This window comes from Brienomyrus brachyistius, chromosome 4 (assembly GCF_023856365.1).
Source record: "Brienomyrus brachyistius isolate T26 chromosome 4, BBRACH_0.4, whole genome shotgun sequence".
NCBI lineage: Eukaryota > Metazoa > Chordata > Actinopteri > Osteoglossiformes > Mormyridae > Brienomyrus > Brienomyrus brachyistius.
In genome coordinates, this window is record NC_064536.1 from 12483826 (window position 1) to 12497780 (window position 13955).

Consider the following 13955-nt stretch of genomic DNA (forward strand, 5'->3'; position numbering starts at 1 on the left):
AGTGAAGGGTGACCAGAGCTTACTGATTTTCAGAACATGAATTAAAACAAAATTAGGACAGACAGACCAAGACTTATTATTTCCTTATTTAACATACATATTTTTTTTTCACTGTGAAAGTTGTCGGTAATAATTTCCCCTGTGGCATACTCTATATAGATCTGTTCAGCTGACCCCCAAGTTTCAAATGTTGAAACTACTGTGCAGCGTTGCCTTCAGACTGAATACCAATGGCATCTACTGCCCTCTGCTGGAACAAATGCTGAATTACTCTAAAATCATGAAAAGGCGGTTATCATGCCCCGTGACGTCCTGGAGAGTTTACATTTACATTTAAATTTCATTTACATGAAATTCACATTTTGAGGGTTCTTAAATAATAATTGTCACTGATTAGATTTATCTATTGTTGGCTAATTAGCTACACCTGCTTGTTAATGCAAATCCAGTTTATCTGAATACATGCGGCATTTAGACAGGGTGAGGGAGGTCATTATGGATAATTGAATGTGTGAGATGTGTGATCTAAGCGAATGCAAACATGGTGTAATTATTAGTGCCATATATAGTGGGTCTAGCATCTCAGAAACAACCACCCCATTGGGATTTTAATGCACTACAGTGTCTAGTGTACTGCTGTTCAAATCATGGTGCTCAAGGTCCAAGCACTGCTGATTTTCCAGCCCTCGTTATCTGTGAGCTGGGTCTGTGGCCAATCAGAATCAGTAATTATTAAACGAACTACCGGGGAGAACCGAAAACACGGCCTGGATTTGGAACTGAGGGTAAGATTTGAAGAGCCCTGCACTAAAGTTTACAGAGAAGGACGTGATGAACAAAACAAATGATTGGCATTTCTGTGGCTGAAAATGCCATGTTAATGAGATGTCAGAGGAGAATGAGGGTATATCGCCAGCGTTTTATTGCCAGTATCTGTTATGTTGTAGCAATAGAGCCATTTTTGCGTTTCTGCTTTTTCACAGAAGCAACGTCACATGATTTGAATCATCGCTGCAATTTAAGGTCAGTGCTGTGGTTTCAGATGTCTTTTTGATATCCTAACGTTCAGTGACTGCTGCATGTATATGCGCGGCTGCCAGACCCGGTGTGGGCGGACAGACAGGACAAAGAGTCTGCAGGAAGTCCACGGAACGAGCAGCTCGACATGCACCTTCTCACACGCTGCCTCTTTGTCCGCATCCTGCTGCACGAGTGTTCACGGTGAACCGTGCACCTGCGAGCGTGCGCTCTGAGCGTCCCGCTTTCGTCCATCTGGGCACAGGTGGGGGCCCCAAGTGGGGAAATCAAAACAAAGGACTACCTCGGAAACCCACTTCCTCTTTCACTCCGCGTTCACTGTACCCAGTTTTTTTTTTTTGTTGCCTTTTTTGGCATTATGCAGAGGTACCTTAAAACTAGCCGGTTAAGGTTGAAGAGAAAACAGCAGCACAGGAAGCAGGGGGCTGTAGAGAAATCGAAGATGAGGCCAGAAAAGTTTCGCTTCAGCATGTGACCCCAGCAACACCATTATCGGTACGCTCGGTGTCATTATCGTTATACGCTCGGTGTCATTATCGTTATACGCTCGGTATCATTATCTTTATACACTCGGTACCGTTATACACTCGGTATCATTATACACTCAGTATCATTATCGTTATACACTCGGTATCGTTATATGTTCGGTATCGTTATCGTTATGTGCTCAGTATCGTCACACACTCGGTATCGTTATACGCTCCATCATGCTTCGACAGGGATATATCAGCATTTCGGGTCACTTTTCGGAAAATGGACCTGTATGACAGGAGGAAGGATCAGAATGGGACTTCATGTGGGTGTGGCTTTAAGAAAGTGACAGACAAAAAAAAAAAGAGAGAGAGAGAGCCAATGAAAAAGAAATATTCAGGGATAACAAACAGACATCAGGTCTCAGGTAGGGGTTCAACTGGGAGAATGGATATCAATAACAAAGCGTCACCGAGACAAAACAGGCGTTTATTTATGGTTATCAGTAAGTAGGTGCAGGTGAATGGAGCTGCCACCTGTCAGCCACCCCCACCCACCCCCCCAACCTACAGTACCTTATGAAAACCTTTAAGCCTTTGGCCTTCTAATCTCTGTACAACTCCAGTGACCTGAATAATTCAGTTCATCCGTTCCAAATAATACTGATACAACGTTCATAACAGTCATTAGGAAAGTTCAGTCACTTTTACTCTATAATTGTGTTTTTATTTAAAATCCTTTATGATAATCTAAACCTGCTGAATCATATAAACACAGTATACTTTTATCATAACTACAAAGGGGAAGACAGTATTATCACAGGGACAGTCAGCAAGTCGCAACTCGCAGTTAACAGGACAATTTGCACGGCAACTACTCACTACAGTTACTTTCCACACGGAAAAGCGACCTGTGAAGATCAGTCACGTCACCTGACATTCTTTCCCTAAACCAGTGCATCTCAACCCAGTCCTCAGGGACCCCCAGACAGTCCACGTTTTAGCTACCTCCCAGCTCCCAGGGAATTTAGTGGGAGCAAAAACACAGGCTTTCTGGGGAGTTCCCGGGGACTGCTTTTAAGAAACACTGCCCTAAATGATCGCTACAAGAGACTCGCACAGGAAATGCAGGCATGTGTCTGCAGACTTCACAGGTAGCATGGCAGGAAGCTGTGGCTTAGATAGAGATAAACCTTCATTCATCTTATCAGCTGACGTCTTCTGGGCCTTTCTGCAGAGGCATCTGTGCAGCTGAATTGTCTGACATCCTGCCAGATAGCAGCGACGCTGCTAGTGGCTGCTGGTTAGGCCAAAGCCTAAGTCCGGAATGCAGTTCACGGGTTTTAATGTGGCCAACCCCATCGACCTGACATGCAGACACACTTCGTGGTGGTGTCACCCAGTCCCCAAGGTTTGCGCCACTCGCATAGTTTCTTAGTCAATTAGCCAGATGCCCGAGGTTGGCAGAGAGCGAGTTCTGTTCTTCTTAGACAAATGGCATCCATGTGACTGGACAAGGACCAGTCTTAGAGACGAGCGAGATCTTCGGAGTTTTATCAACAGTAGCCAATCTAACTGACCAATCACACCATCATGGAGTAAGAGCGCAGCGTCTTATCAAGGGGTGCCGGGCAGTCCCCATTTGTGAAACGCAATCCCAGCATGCAGGGTGAATTCTGCGTACCATCATGCAGCTGGGCATGCCGTGGAGGCGGGGCGCTGGAAGCCTCTTCCAGGGCGGAGTCCAGGCTCTGGCAGCGCGACTGGACCTTCCTGTGGGGACGGAGGGCATTGTCCAGGAGCAGCTCAGCCGCCGAAGCCCGTAGCCGGGGGTTCCTGTCCAGGGCCCGGCCCAGGAAGCCGCGCAGGGCAGCGCTGCAGGTGTCCGCGATGTCCTCCAGGGGCGGGGCTTGTTTGTGAATCTGGGGGGGGGGACAGCAGACATTAGAGGCAGGAGTTATGGGATCGACACGGGCGATGGCAGGCACCCCCGTACCAATTCGCCAGTGATTTCTCGAGTTCTTCTTAGATGTGTCGCGGAGCGAAAACCGCATCACTGCATTTCAGTGAAACAGAGACATTCTGTTGCCGGAACTGCGGTACGACAACCACAGGTGCCGCGCGGAACCAGCAGTGTGGAGACTTCGATCTAAGAAAACGGGGTAAAACCCGCAAGATTCGAATCGCTGAGTTTCCAAAAGAAAGCAGCACCTTTTTCACGTTAGAAAATGCACACGAAGCATCGAGCGGGCGGCAGCTTCTGTCTGTCTTTCACTTGTAGTCAGAGGTGAGATTTCAAAGAAACTCACCCCATCTTGCTTCTAATTATTGCTTTTTTTTCAAAACTACTCCCTGAAATCTCCACAGCCAAAAGGAAGTGCACAGTATAGACCATCAGCAGACCAACTGAAAGTAAAATACTCTTAACATCACTCTCTTTATACTAATGTACTAAAATATTATTATATAACCAGGCACAATATCGCTGTCAGGAGGTAAAGATAACCGATAGAGTACAAAAATGACACAGTACTGTTTAATACTGGCAATAAACACTTTACCTCACTGTACAAACAAAAGCACTTTACTGTTGCAAATTCTGTTATAAAATGCAATTGTACCAATTAATACTCAGCACATCAGTGTCCTAGGAATTTCGGGCTTTAATATTTCATTGGACCACCATTAGCTGCGATTATGGTGCACATTTGTCAATGTATTGTTTCCAGGTGCCTACGTAACATCTCAACATTTCTTTCCTCCACATTTGCATTAATTTCTTGTTGAGATCTTGTATTGATAATAGGCGAGTTGAACCACCCTGTAAACTCTACCTCAGAATCAAGACTTGGTCAATTCACGCGTGAAAATGATTCCTCATGTTCCCTGAACCGCCCTTTGACAGCTGGAGCCCTATGAACCTTGGCATTATCGTCCTGGAACATGGCCATGCCGTTAGGAAAGGAAAAAATCCATTGATGGGGTAACCTGGCCATTCAGCAGATTCAAGGCACTCAGCTGACTTCACGTTATTGCTGCATAACGTGGCTGAGCTGTAATAATGATCCAATCACTGGCTCTTAAGTATTTGCTCACTTAACTTCAGACGGTGATTTTTTTTTTTTTTTTTGCCCAGGCAGTGTAGCTAGTTCAATAAAACCATTGAGATTAAACGTCTGGTTAGATGTTACCATTGCTTGGCCTTAACCACATGGGCAGCTGCTGCCTGTTTCATCTAACTCCTGGTCAGTACTGATGAGGACACCTACTATATAGAGGTAGGAGGGGTAGGCCGATGGGGGGTATCGGCACACCCAGGGAGGGTGTCCCGTCTGCATGTGGATGATAGCAGCCCCCAAACTGTAGATGTCAGCCTTGGTAGTATGGCCCCGGCACAGCACCACCTCCGGGCTCATGTAAAGCTGCAGAAAAGATAATAATCGTACAGTTCAGTCTGCCAGACATCCAGCACAGGACCTACATGAAGCCGGGGGCCATCTTTAAGGACCCCAGCCATGCCAGTTACAAACTGCTCTCACTCCTAACACTGGACAAACTGACTCCAGAGCAGCTTCCACCCTCAGGCAGTGAGGCGATACTCAACAGCAGATCAGGCTATCAGTACAGACAACCTTCATCTGCACATTTTAAATTTGCTTATTTTATTTAAAATATTTTATTTACTAATTTCCTTTTTTTATTACCCATTTGTTTAGCAGCTCTCATGGAAAGTTATTTTGCCGTCTGCATCTACTGCTGCTTCTACACTGTCGTGCATTTAACCTTGAATTAGACTTGATTTATTTCTCATGCTTGGCACTGCATCACTGCAATGTGCCTTGTATGCAGTGGGGCTCAATGGCAGATTTGCTTGCAACTTTCAAGCCAATATAAGTGACTCTGATTAATATGACATTTCAATCAATGTAATGCCTGATGTAGACTTTTGTCCGTAAAAAAACCAAAGATCCTTCCTACTGAAAAGCATGGAAACTCCTCATATGGACAATAAAAGGAATCATATTCCTGGATACGACACAGTGCGACGTCATTTTGTTGCAGTATTAGACTGCAAAAAACTGATAAAACAAAAACTCACAGCAAGCAATCATGATACTGAACAGCCAAGTCTTCCCTCCACAACCACCCTGAGATCAGGCAGTAGCTCACCTCCGTCCCACGGAAGTCCTTTGGGTAGTACAAATCCCCAGTCATTTTCGCAGAGAGTCCAAAATCCACCAAGACGGCTTTGGAAGACATCAGGACGATGTTGCTGGCTGTCGGGGGCAAAGACATTTCTTATTTATTGCAATGGCAACTGGAAGTGATCTGAAATCCCGCTACAAGTGAGCGCCAATCAGTGTACCCGTTCATGGTAGGGTTGTGTCAGGTGGCAAAAATGTTGTCCGAGACCGTTTCATTATTTCAGATGATCAACATTATAATCGACCTCAAGCTAAAAAGGAACGGAACAACAGTTTAGCCTAAATATTCCAGGACGACCTACGTTTGATGTCGTGGTGGATGACGCTGCGGGAATGCAAGTAATCCAGGCCCCTGAGGATCTGCCTGGTCACCCAGATGATCTCGCTCTCCCACATGGGCCCAGCACTGTCCAGCTTCTCCAGAACCGAGCCCCCTTCCCCGGCCTCCATGAACAAATGCATGGTCCGGTCCCAGAGCACAACACCAAACAGCTCTGCTATGTTCCGGTGCCGGAGACAGGCCTGTATCTCCACTTCAGAAGCTCCAAAATCCTCCAGAGGAATCTAGTAGAGGTGGAGAAAACCAAATGAAAAACCTCCATTCACCTTTTTCTTAGTCTACAAATTAAATGGTGATGTTTTTTTTATTACTTAAAACTGGCAGTTGGAATTCTGAGAATTATAAGAAATGCTTAATTTGTTTTTAGCTTGTACTAAAAATTACTGTAAACATCCTTAAATGTGATTTTTCCAAGACAATCGATGAGACACTTTCAGTGTCTCACGTTGATCCTGGAATTAATTTCATCCCACAGACATTAAACACTTTGCAAGACGTTACTAACCAGCTTGCAGGCCATCCGCTTGCCTGTTTCTGAGTCCTGGGCTAGGTGGACCCTCCCGAAGGCCCCCTTGCGGACCTGGCCGAGCTGAAGATTCTGGAAGGTTGGCATCCAAGGAAACAGCAAGACGTCTGCATTGATGCGATAGCGTCCTTCCTTCACAGCCAAGTAGGCCTGCAGAGAGAGAGAGAGAGAGAGGCAGGACATCACATCATTATGTGATATAATGTACCAATATTTTGATGGGAGAATTCAGACAGATGCAGTTGCAATGCATTAGCATTAGCTTCAAAATATAACTCCAGTCACACAACAGACAATTCAACCAAGAAGGGTCTTAATTTGGTCAGTGATTTATGCAACATAGTAAAATACCTGAAACCGAGAAGTTTTTTTTTGTTTTGTTCCAGTGTGTCTTATGAGGCGTCGGAGAGCCACATGCTAAGAGAGGAAGAACGTTTCCGATAGAACGTGACCTAGAAAGCGGTACCCACACAGTGCATAACCACAAACAGACTTCCCCAAAACACTGGATCCAAAGCACAAGACGAAGTCAGCAAGCACACTGAAGGATCAGTAAATTACATGTGAGAGAACACGCGTGGAAATGACTCTGAAATGCACACACACGCATGCACAAATTAATCAAAAGCAAAGACGCAGAAGTGGAAGTTCTGAATTGGCACAAACGTTTAACAGACCAGTGACAAATGCAATTCATAAATTTTACTATAGCAATCCAGCCTTGACACTGTATTCATGACTGGCATAGAGGGGAAATATCAGCTCAAGAACTGATGCACATTTTGTAGCGCGGACACCAGCACCTTGGCAGAGCATGAGAACTGAACTTGCCTTGTTGATCACTATCCCCATCTCTTCTGACAGGTCTGGCATGCGGACGCCACTTTGTGCATTTGATATCAGGTTAACAAAATCCAGGAGATCAACCATGGTCCCATATCTCACTCTGTCACTCCACTGCGGTTTAGTGACTAAATCAGCGGACCCAGGACAGTCATTCACCTCCTCTTTTTCTCCCATAGCATCTTGGAAGACACAGTCTTCAAAGAGCGAGCCTTGATCTCCGTGAGGATGAAAAGGGTCCTCCAGTTTCATGAAGCTGCCAATATCCATATATGCCAGAAGAAGGTCGACAGCAGTATGGTTGGTAAGTCTCATAGTATCACTGCGATTGTCTGATCCAGGAGTGAAATGGTTCTTAACTAGAAGCATGAGCACCAGCTGTGACCATACACCTAGTACACACCATTATGGCGTTACCACCAACACCATTCACGATATTCACAGAAAGGGAGTGGCCTATGTCAAGGATTCCTGTCTCAGGCTCCTCCCCTTTACCAAACTTCACAAACACTCTCAGGATTTCGTAATCGTTTTTTTTTTCACTTCTTCATATTATAAGTTTAAGCGAAGTACGTCTTCAGATAACTGATAAAAAAAATGCAAAGCTTAAGTCAACGAAAGTTCATGTGCTTTTTTTGTTTATTAAAATGTTGAAGTCTGCCATATTCACATTACATTGCATTTAAATGCTTACCTGTGTTCTTACTCCATAACAGTAAAACTAAATACTGCAAGGCAAAAACACACTGGGGATAGTCACACAGAGCCAACCTCGCGGCAGATTTATACATGCACCTGCTATAATTTATAAATTGTAGCCGAATTATGAGGTTAAAGTGTATATATTTTCCTATATAGAGAGGGGGAGAGTAATAAACATTTCATAGTGATGGCATTTTTTAGTGATGCTTTTCTGGGGGAGTGTGCGTTGAGGACAGTCACGAAATGGGTGCATGTGTTCCGGTGAAGACGTGGTCGTCTCTACCATATCCGTGCTTTGCAATCCAATGATGAGCCGTTACGCCGCCAATAAGAATGGATGCCACTGTGTTAATCTCCTTATCAGTTAATGCAATGGTCGTGTCGTGAGAAAAGAACTAGTTCACCTCTCACGGAAGGCTTAACGTATTATCCTGGGTGGTGCAGATGGAAACATTGCACGGAGTGTCCACACACACACACTTACAAGAAATACCTACCCCCAGCATCTTATTTCCATATATATGGTACAGGAAACAAACAAATGGTTGCTTACTAAACTTCGTCATTTGCGGCGTCAGACACACTTATTGTAGGGGAATCCCCGTATTAACCGAATTAAATCTTTAACGCTCCTTTCCTAAATCTTCTATCTAAATACGCCTCTACCTGTTACTTCGTTGTACGAGATAGAAATATGTATTCTGAGACTCGACATATACACACTAGACTCCCGAAACCAATGCATGCGGGTTGACATATAGAGCGTATAAAAAATGCTTTGATAACCTTATTTTTTCCGGTTACCTACGAGGACACGGACAAGCAAACTTTCCAAGCTCCAGTCTGTTACTATTTAAATACATAAATCAGCACCGTTCACGCATATTCTGAAATTGCAATCGCAAATATAATGTCGTGTTCTATATATATTTAAAAGGTTAGGTCAAAGAGGAACTGATCACTGTACTGTAGCTTAGCTTACTTATAAAGTGCTTAGGTTATGCCAGAAAGCCCTTTCGGCAGGTGCGCCCGTAGGCAGTTTGCAAACGGGAAACCAGACCATGAAGTCACCGTAGTTACTGGGAGCACGTACAGTTGTCGGGATCGGAAGAGCTGACTCCTGGCTATGAACTTAAGGGCACTTTTCCACTTCAAGAAAGTACCAAAAGTACGGTATTTCAAGGTACTGGTTTTCCACTGGGGTAAAAGCTGGTACAGCTGTTGTGCTCTAAACTGGACTCCTGCCAGGAATTAATTGCCTCCCCTGACGTAATCGCTACAGTGACCGTTTGCTGATTTCTGGTTACTTTTGGTATTTGGTTCGATGTCATTTCCAGGTGTGACGGTGCCGAGTATGAAGCTAATCGCCGCCGTATAGGTAGTAAAAGAAGACAGAACGGGACCAAAGTGCACCAAAGTGTCAAACATATGCATTAGATAGACAACTTTATTAATCCATCCATCCTCCAAACCTCCAAATCGCGGGGGTCCGGAGCCTATCCCGGAAGCAATGGGCACGAGGCAGGAAACAACCCAGGATGGGGCGGCAGCCCATCGCAGGGCACACTTACATTCATTCTCACATGCATTCCTACGGGCAATTTAGCAAGTCCAATTATCCTCAGCATGTTTTTGGACTCGGAGGAAACCCCACGACGACATGGGGAGAACATGCAAACTCCGCACACATATAACCCACGCGGAGACTCGAACCCGGGTGTAATATACTAGAGCATTTGAATTTTTTCGAAAATCACAATGTGGTTTCGGAAACCAGGCTAGGAGTAACTTCAACAGTAAAGAGAAAAATGATTATATATTTAATGATTATACAAGATCTACCTTACTTTGTTCATCGTTGTTTTTATAGCTTTTTGGGCTGCATTGTTTTTACTCACAGGCTCTTTGGTTAATCGATAAAAAAAGTTTCAGATCCCACCCAAAAGTACCGACGTCCCAAAATAGTACCCCGGCTGGTTTTGCACTTTCGGTCAAGTGAAACTAGTGAAAGTACCCTAACGATCGCTACCCACGCTTCTCTGCCCTTTGCCCGAGATAGATTTCCACAGAGTAACTGACCTATTTCGGGTTGGTTTAGACAGCGCGAGCAGCTTGAGGTGGGGGCTGGTTAGTGTAACTAGCAGGGCGTCATGGGCTGTTTTTTTCTGCAACTGATCAGAATCAGAATTTTTTATTGTTAGTTAAGCCACTGCACTTAGCGTTACAAAATGCATTTGTATGTATACGCAGTATTTTTAGGACCAACAGCTGCCTCTCCCGACCACTCTCACCTGAGCCCCCACCTCAAGCCCCATCACAATGGTCACCCAGCACTTACCATGCAGTTGCACATCCGTTTTATTCTGGGCTGCTAAACATCCGCCTCTTCACTCTGAACATTTTCCTTTTCCAGACGATATTTATATTCAGTATATTTTCATGTATCGTTTATATTTACTACACTGTCCACTATATGGGGGGCGGCATGGTGGTGCAGTGGTTAGCACTGTTGTCTCATACCTCTGGGACCCGGGTTCGAGTCTCCGCCTGGGTTACATGTGTGTGGAGTTTGCATGTTCTTCCCATGTCGTCGTGGGGTTTCCTCCGGGTACTCCGGTTTCCCCCCACAGTCCAAAAACATGCTGAGGCTAATTGGAGTTGCTAAATTGCCCCTAGGTGTGCATGTGTGAGTGAATGGTGCGTGAGTGTGCCCTGCGATGGGCTGGCCCCCCATCCTGGGTTGTTCCCTGCCTCGTGCCCATTGCTTCCGGGATAGGCTCCGGACCCCCCGCGACCCAGTAGGATAAGCTGTTTGGAAAATGGATGGATGGGCTATCTATATGTATATTTTACATTTCAATGTATTTTTTGCATGTTTGTATACTATATTAGTAACTACTTTATTTTTTTCTACACTTGTATTTTTATTTATGATAGACAGGCCCATTTTATATGCTATCTACTGAGTTTGAACTGAAATGAATGAATGAATGAATATGAAGTGACAGCTTTCATTATTTATTCAGTCTCTAAAAATTCAACCCATTCCATCCACCTTTCTTTCAACTGCACATATGTACAGGGCACGGGCAGACCTGGAGTCTGTCTCAGGCAGCACAGGGAGCCTGGAGCCTATCCCAGGCAGCACAGGGCACAGGGGGGCCTGGAGCCTATCCCATGCAGCACAGGGAGCCTGGAGCCTATCCCAGGCAGCACAGGGGGGCCTGGAGCCTATCCCATGCAGCGCAGGGCACAGGGGGGCCTGGAGCCTATCCCATTCAGCGCATGGCACAGGGGGGCCTGGAGCCTATCTCAGGCAGCAGAGGACACAGGGAGCCTGGAGCCTATCCTATAAAGCACATGGGGATGCCTGGAGGCTATCCCATGCAGCACTGGGCACAGGAGGGCCTGGAGCCTATCCCAGGCAGCACAGGGGGGCCTGGAGCCTATCCCATACAGCACAGGGGGGCCTGGAGCCTATCCCATGCCGCACAGGGGGGGGCTGGAGCCTATTCCATGCAGAACAGGGCACAGGCAGACCTGGAGCTTATCCCATGCAGCACAGGGGGGTGGCTTGAGCCTATCCTAGGCAACACAGGGGGAGCTAGAGCCTATCCCAGGCAGCACAAGGCATAGGCCTGGGGTACACCCTGGATGGGCTGACAGTTCCACTCTTTTCAGTAGAAGTGCATTCTTTTGGGGGTATTGATAATCCTTGATAAATCTGCTTATCTGGGACATACGTTTCTGAAAGCAAAGAAAATATCCAAACCCCTAGAGGTGAGCTACCATATAAGCGATTTACTTTTTATTTCCAAATAAAAAAGAAATATAACATTCACTACTGTGCCCTTGAGGAAGTGTCCTGTCACACACATCATATGATACATGCTCTTTTCGCCCCCACTCCTGTGAAAAAAGCACTGAAAAGGCAGATGAGAACGTCTGTTGAAGTTCTCCTTTCCATGGCCTGAGTTACTTGGCATTTATTATAACAGACTGAATGTCACCACTGCAAGCATACACTAAGCTTTGTGCAGTTACAGCAAACAGACTCCACCAAATTAACCCGCACTAAATGTAAACAACCCTTTGGACACTAGCCGTAAACTGCGAATTGAACTCGATTGGTAGCAATTAGTACACAAGAAAAAGTCATTTTAAAGACATAGTTCTACTATAATTATGCCAGCAGTGCCCCCCAGTGGTCAAGTTATTCTGTTACAAACTTTTCGCCAGATATTTAGAAGAACGAATGGCAATGTTTTTGTGAACCTTGAACATACATCCATCCATCCATCCATCCATCCATTTTCCAAACCGCTTATCCTACTGGGTCGCAGGGGGTCCGGAGTCTATAACCTTGTACATTATTTTTGCAATCTTAATAGTCCCATACATTTTCTTAAATTTAGTATTTATTTTGAATTATTCAATCCATCTTCCACCAAATCATCCTGGTTATGGTTGCAGGATTTAAATATATTTTTTCTGGGGAAAAAAACATGCTTATATGAAATATCACAATGGGTAATTTTTCTGCAAATGTCCTTTTAAATGAATTCGTATTGAGCAGACTAAATCTGGAGCCATTTTAGACATTAATTCTGCCTATTGAATGTGACATATATATAGTGTCAGTGCTGTTAGCTGACTGCTGAAGTGCATGATGGGAAGTCTGTGCATACCATGGAATGATCACAGGGCTCACCATCGTCCACAGATAAGCACAGATGTTAGCCCTGTATAAAGTTATTCTCAGCCGGCAAAGTAATGATTTATATTTTCAGCACATGCTGCTTCAATTATATAATATGTATTATGAAACTGGATGATGTGTAGTAGGCATCTCATCCTAGGTTTCACCAGGGCTGTAATGTTGCTTGGAGAATTATATTCTCCTCTGCAGTTGTGTTGTAATGTCAGCATGTGTCCACAAGGTGGCACTGAAGTGTTTACACTTACGTTTTTTGTTATCATCGTGCAAGTGTGACTCCACTAACACAGCGAAATTGACCAGGCAAGAAGGTCTGTCCCCTTCATCTGTGCTCAAGTTGTACGATAAACGCATCTGCAATACGTCTGCGCAGCACGTCTGGGGTTTCTCCGCGATCAGCCCTGCTAAAGATGTCAGAACCGCCGTCAACTCAAAGGAATGCCAAAAATGTTGGCCAACGAGAGACATGAATAAAACTGTTTTCTCAAAAAGCACCTCCCTCTCCCAAAATGTAATGTTTTTAGGACCTTGTTGGAGCGAGGCTTTGAATTACAATGTTATTTTACATATTTAATTTGTTTAGATTATTCGGGGTGACTCACATGATTTATTATGTAAGATGTACATAAGAGACTGGGTGGTGGCAGATATTCTGAAGGCCTTATTATGGAGGTGTGTTATAACCATGCCTATCCAACTTAGACAACATATATAAGCGAAGCCGGACTGGAAGAAGAAAACTGAGGACTGTGGAGGAAGAAGCACTAACTCACGCTTCACCTGGACAAAAGACAAAGTTCTGGAGGCTTACCACCTTTGTGGTCTCCGGAAGTCAACATTGAATTGAGGGCACGTCTTAAATAACATAGCTGTATAAGGTTTTTGCTTAGCGTTCTGTATTTACTATTCGAAAGGTTATCTCAGTACAGCCCCTCCAGTGACATGAAAAGCAACCTTTTTTGTCATAAGTCCAGCTCATGATGTTATCTGCTGCTTCAAGCCTTTTATGTTTCTCAGTCACAGAGTGAGCTGCTAGCAGATTCAGACTCACTCCAGCAAAGGCCCATCTTTGATCTGAGATCTCCTGATATGCAAAAAGCCGATGGATCATCCG

The 13955-nt window shown here is 44.8% G+C and overlaps 1 protein-coding gene across 2 annotated transcripts; it reads right to left on the bottom strand.

Moving 5' to 3' along the window:
* Nucleotides 1-2214: 2214 nt before the first annotated feature.
* LOC125740796 (mitogen-activated protein kinase kinase kinase 8-like) lies at nucleotides 2215-7916 on the bottom strand. 2 transcript variants are annotated; one of them, XM_049012449.1, is made up of 6 exons: nucleotides 7411-7915; nucleotides 6559-6729; nucleotides 6016-6277; nucleotides 5679-5785; nucleotides 4778-4930; nucleotides 2215-3430 (listed from the first exon to the last, which is right to left on the bottom strand). In XM_049012449.1, the coding sequence occupies exons 1-6, from the start codon at nucleotides 7789-7791 to the stop codon at nucleotides 3092-3094; spliced, it is 1413 nt and encodes a 470-aa protein (XP_048868406.1). In that variant the 5' UTR covers nucleotides 7792-7915; the 3' UTR covers nucleotides 2215-3091. The 2 variants fall into 2 exon arrangements, with proteins under 2 accessions (XP_048868406.1, XP_048868407.1); XM_049012450.1 differs by lacking the exon at nucleotides 4778-4930 and having other exon boundaries at nucleotides 7411-7916.
* Between the last annotated feature and the right edge of the window lie 6039 nt (nucleotides 7917-13955).

Coding starts and splice junctions, on each gene's coding strand:
- LOC125740796 (XM_049012449.1), bottom strand. CDS start 7,791: ATGCTTCTAGTTAAGAACCATTTCACTCCTGGATCAGACAATCGCAGT. Junction 6,278..6,558: donor AGCGGATGGCCTGCAAGCTG/GTTAGTAACGTC, acceptor CACCTCTACTAG/ATTCCTCTGGAGGATTTTGG. Junction 3,431..4,777: donor ACCCCTCCTACCTCTATATA/GTAGGTGTCCTC, acceptor CCCCCCCCCCAG/ATTCACAAACAAGCCCCGCC.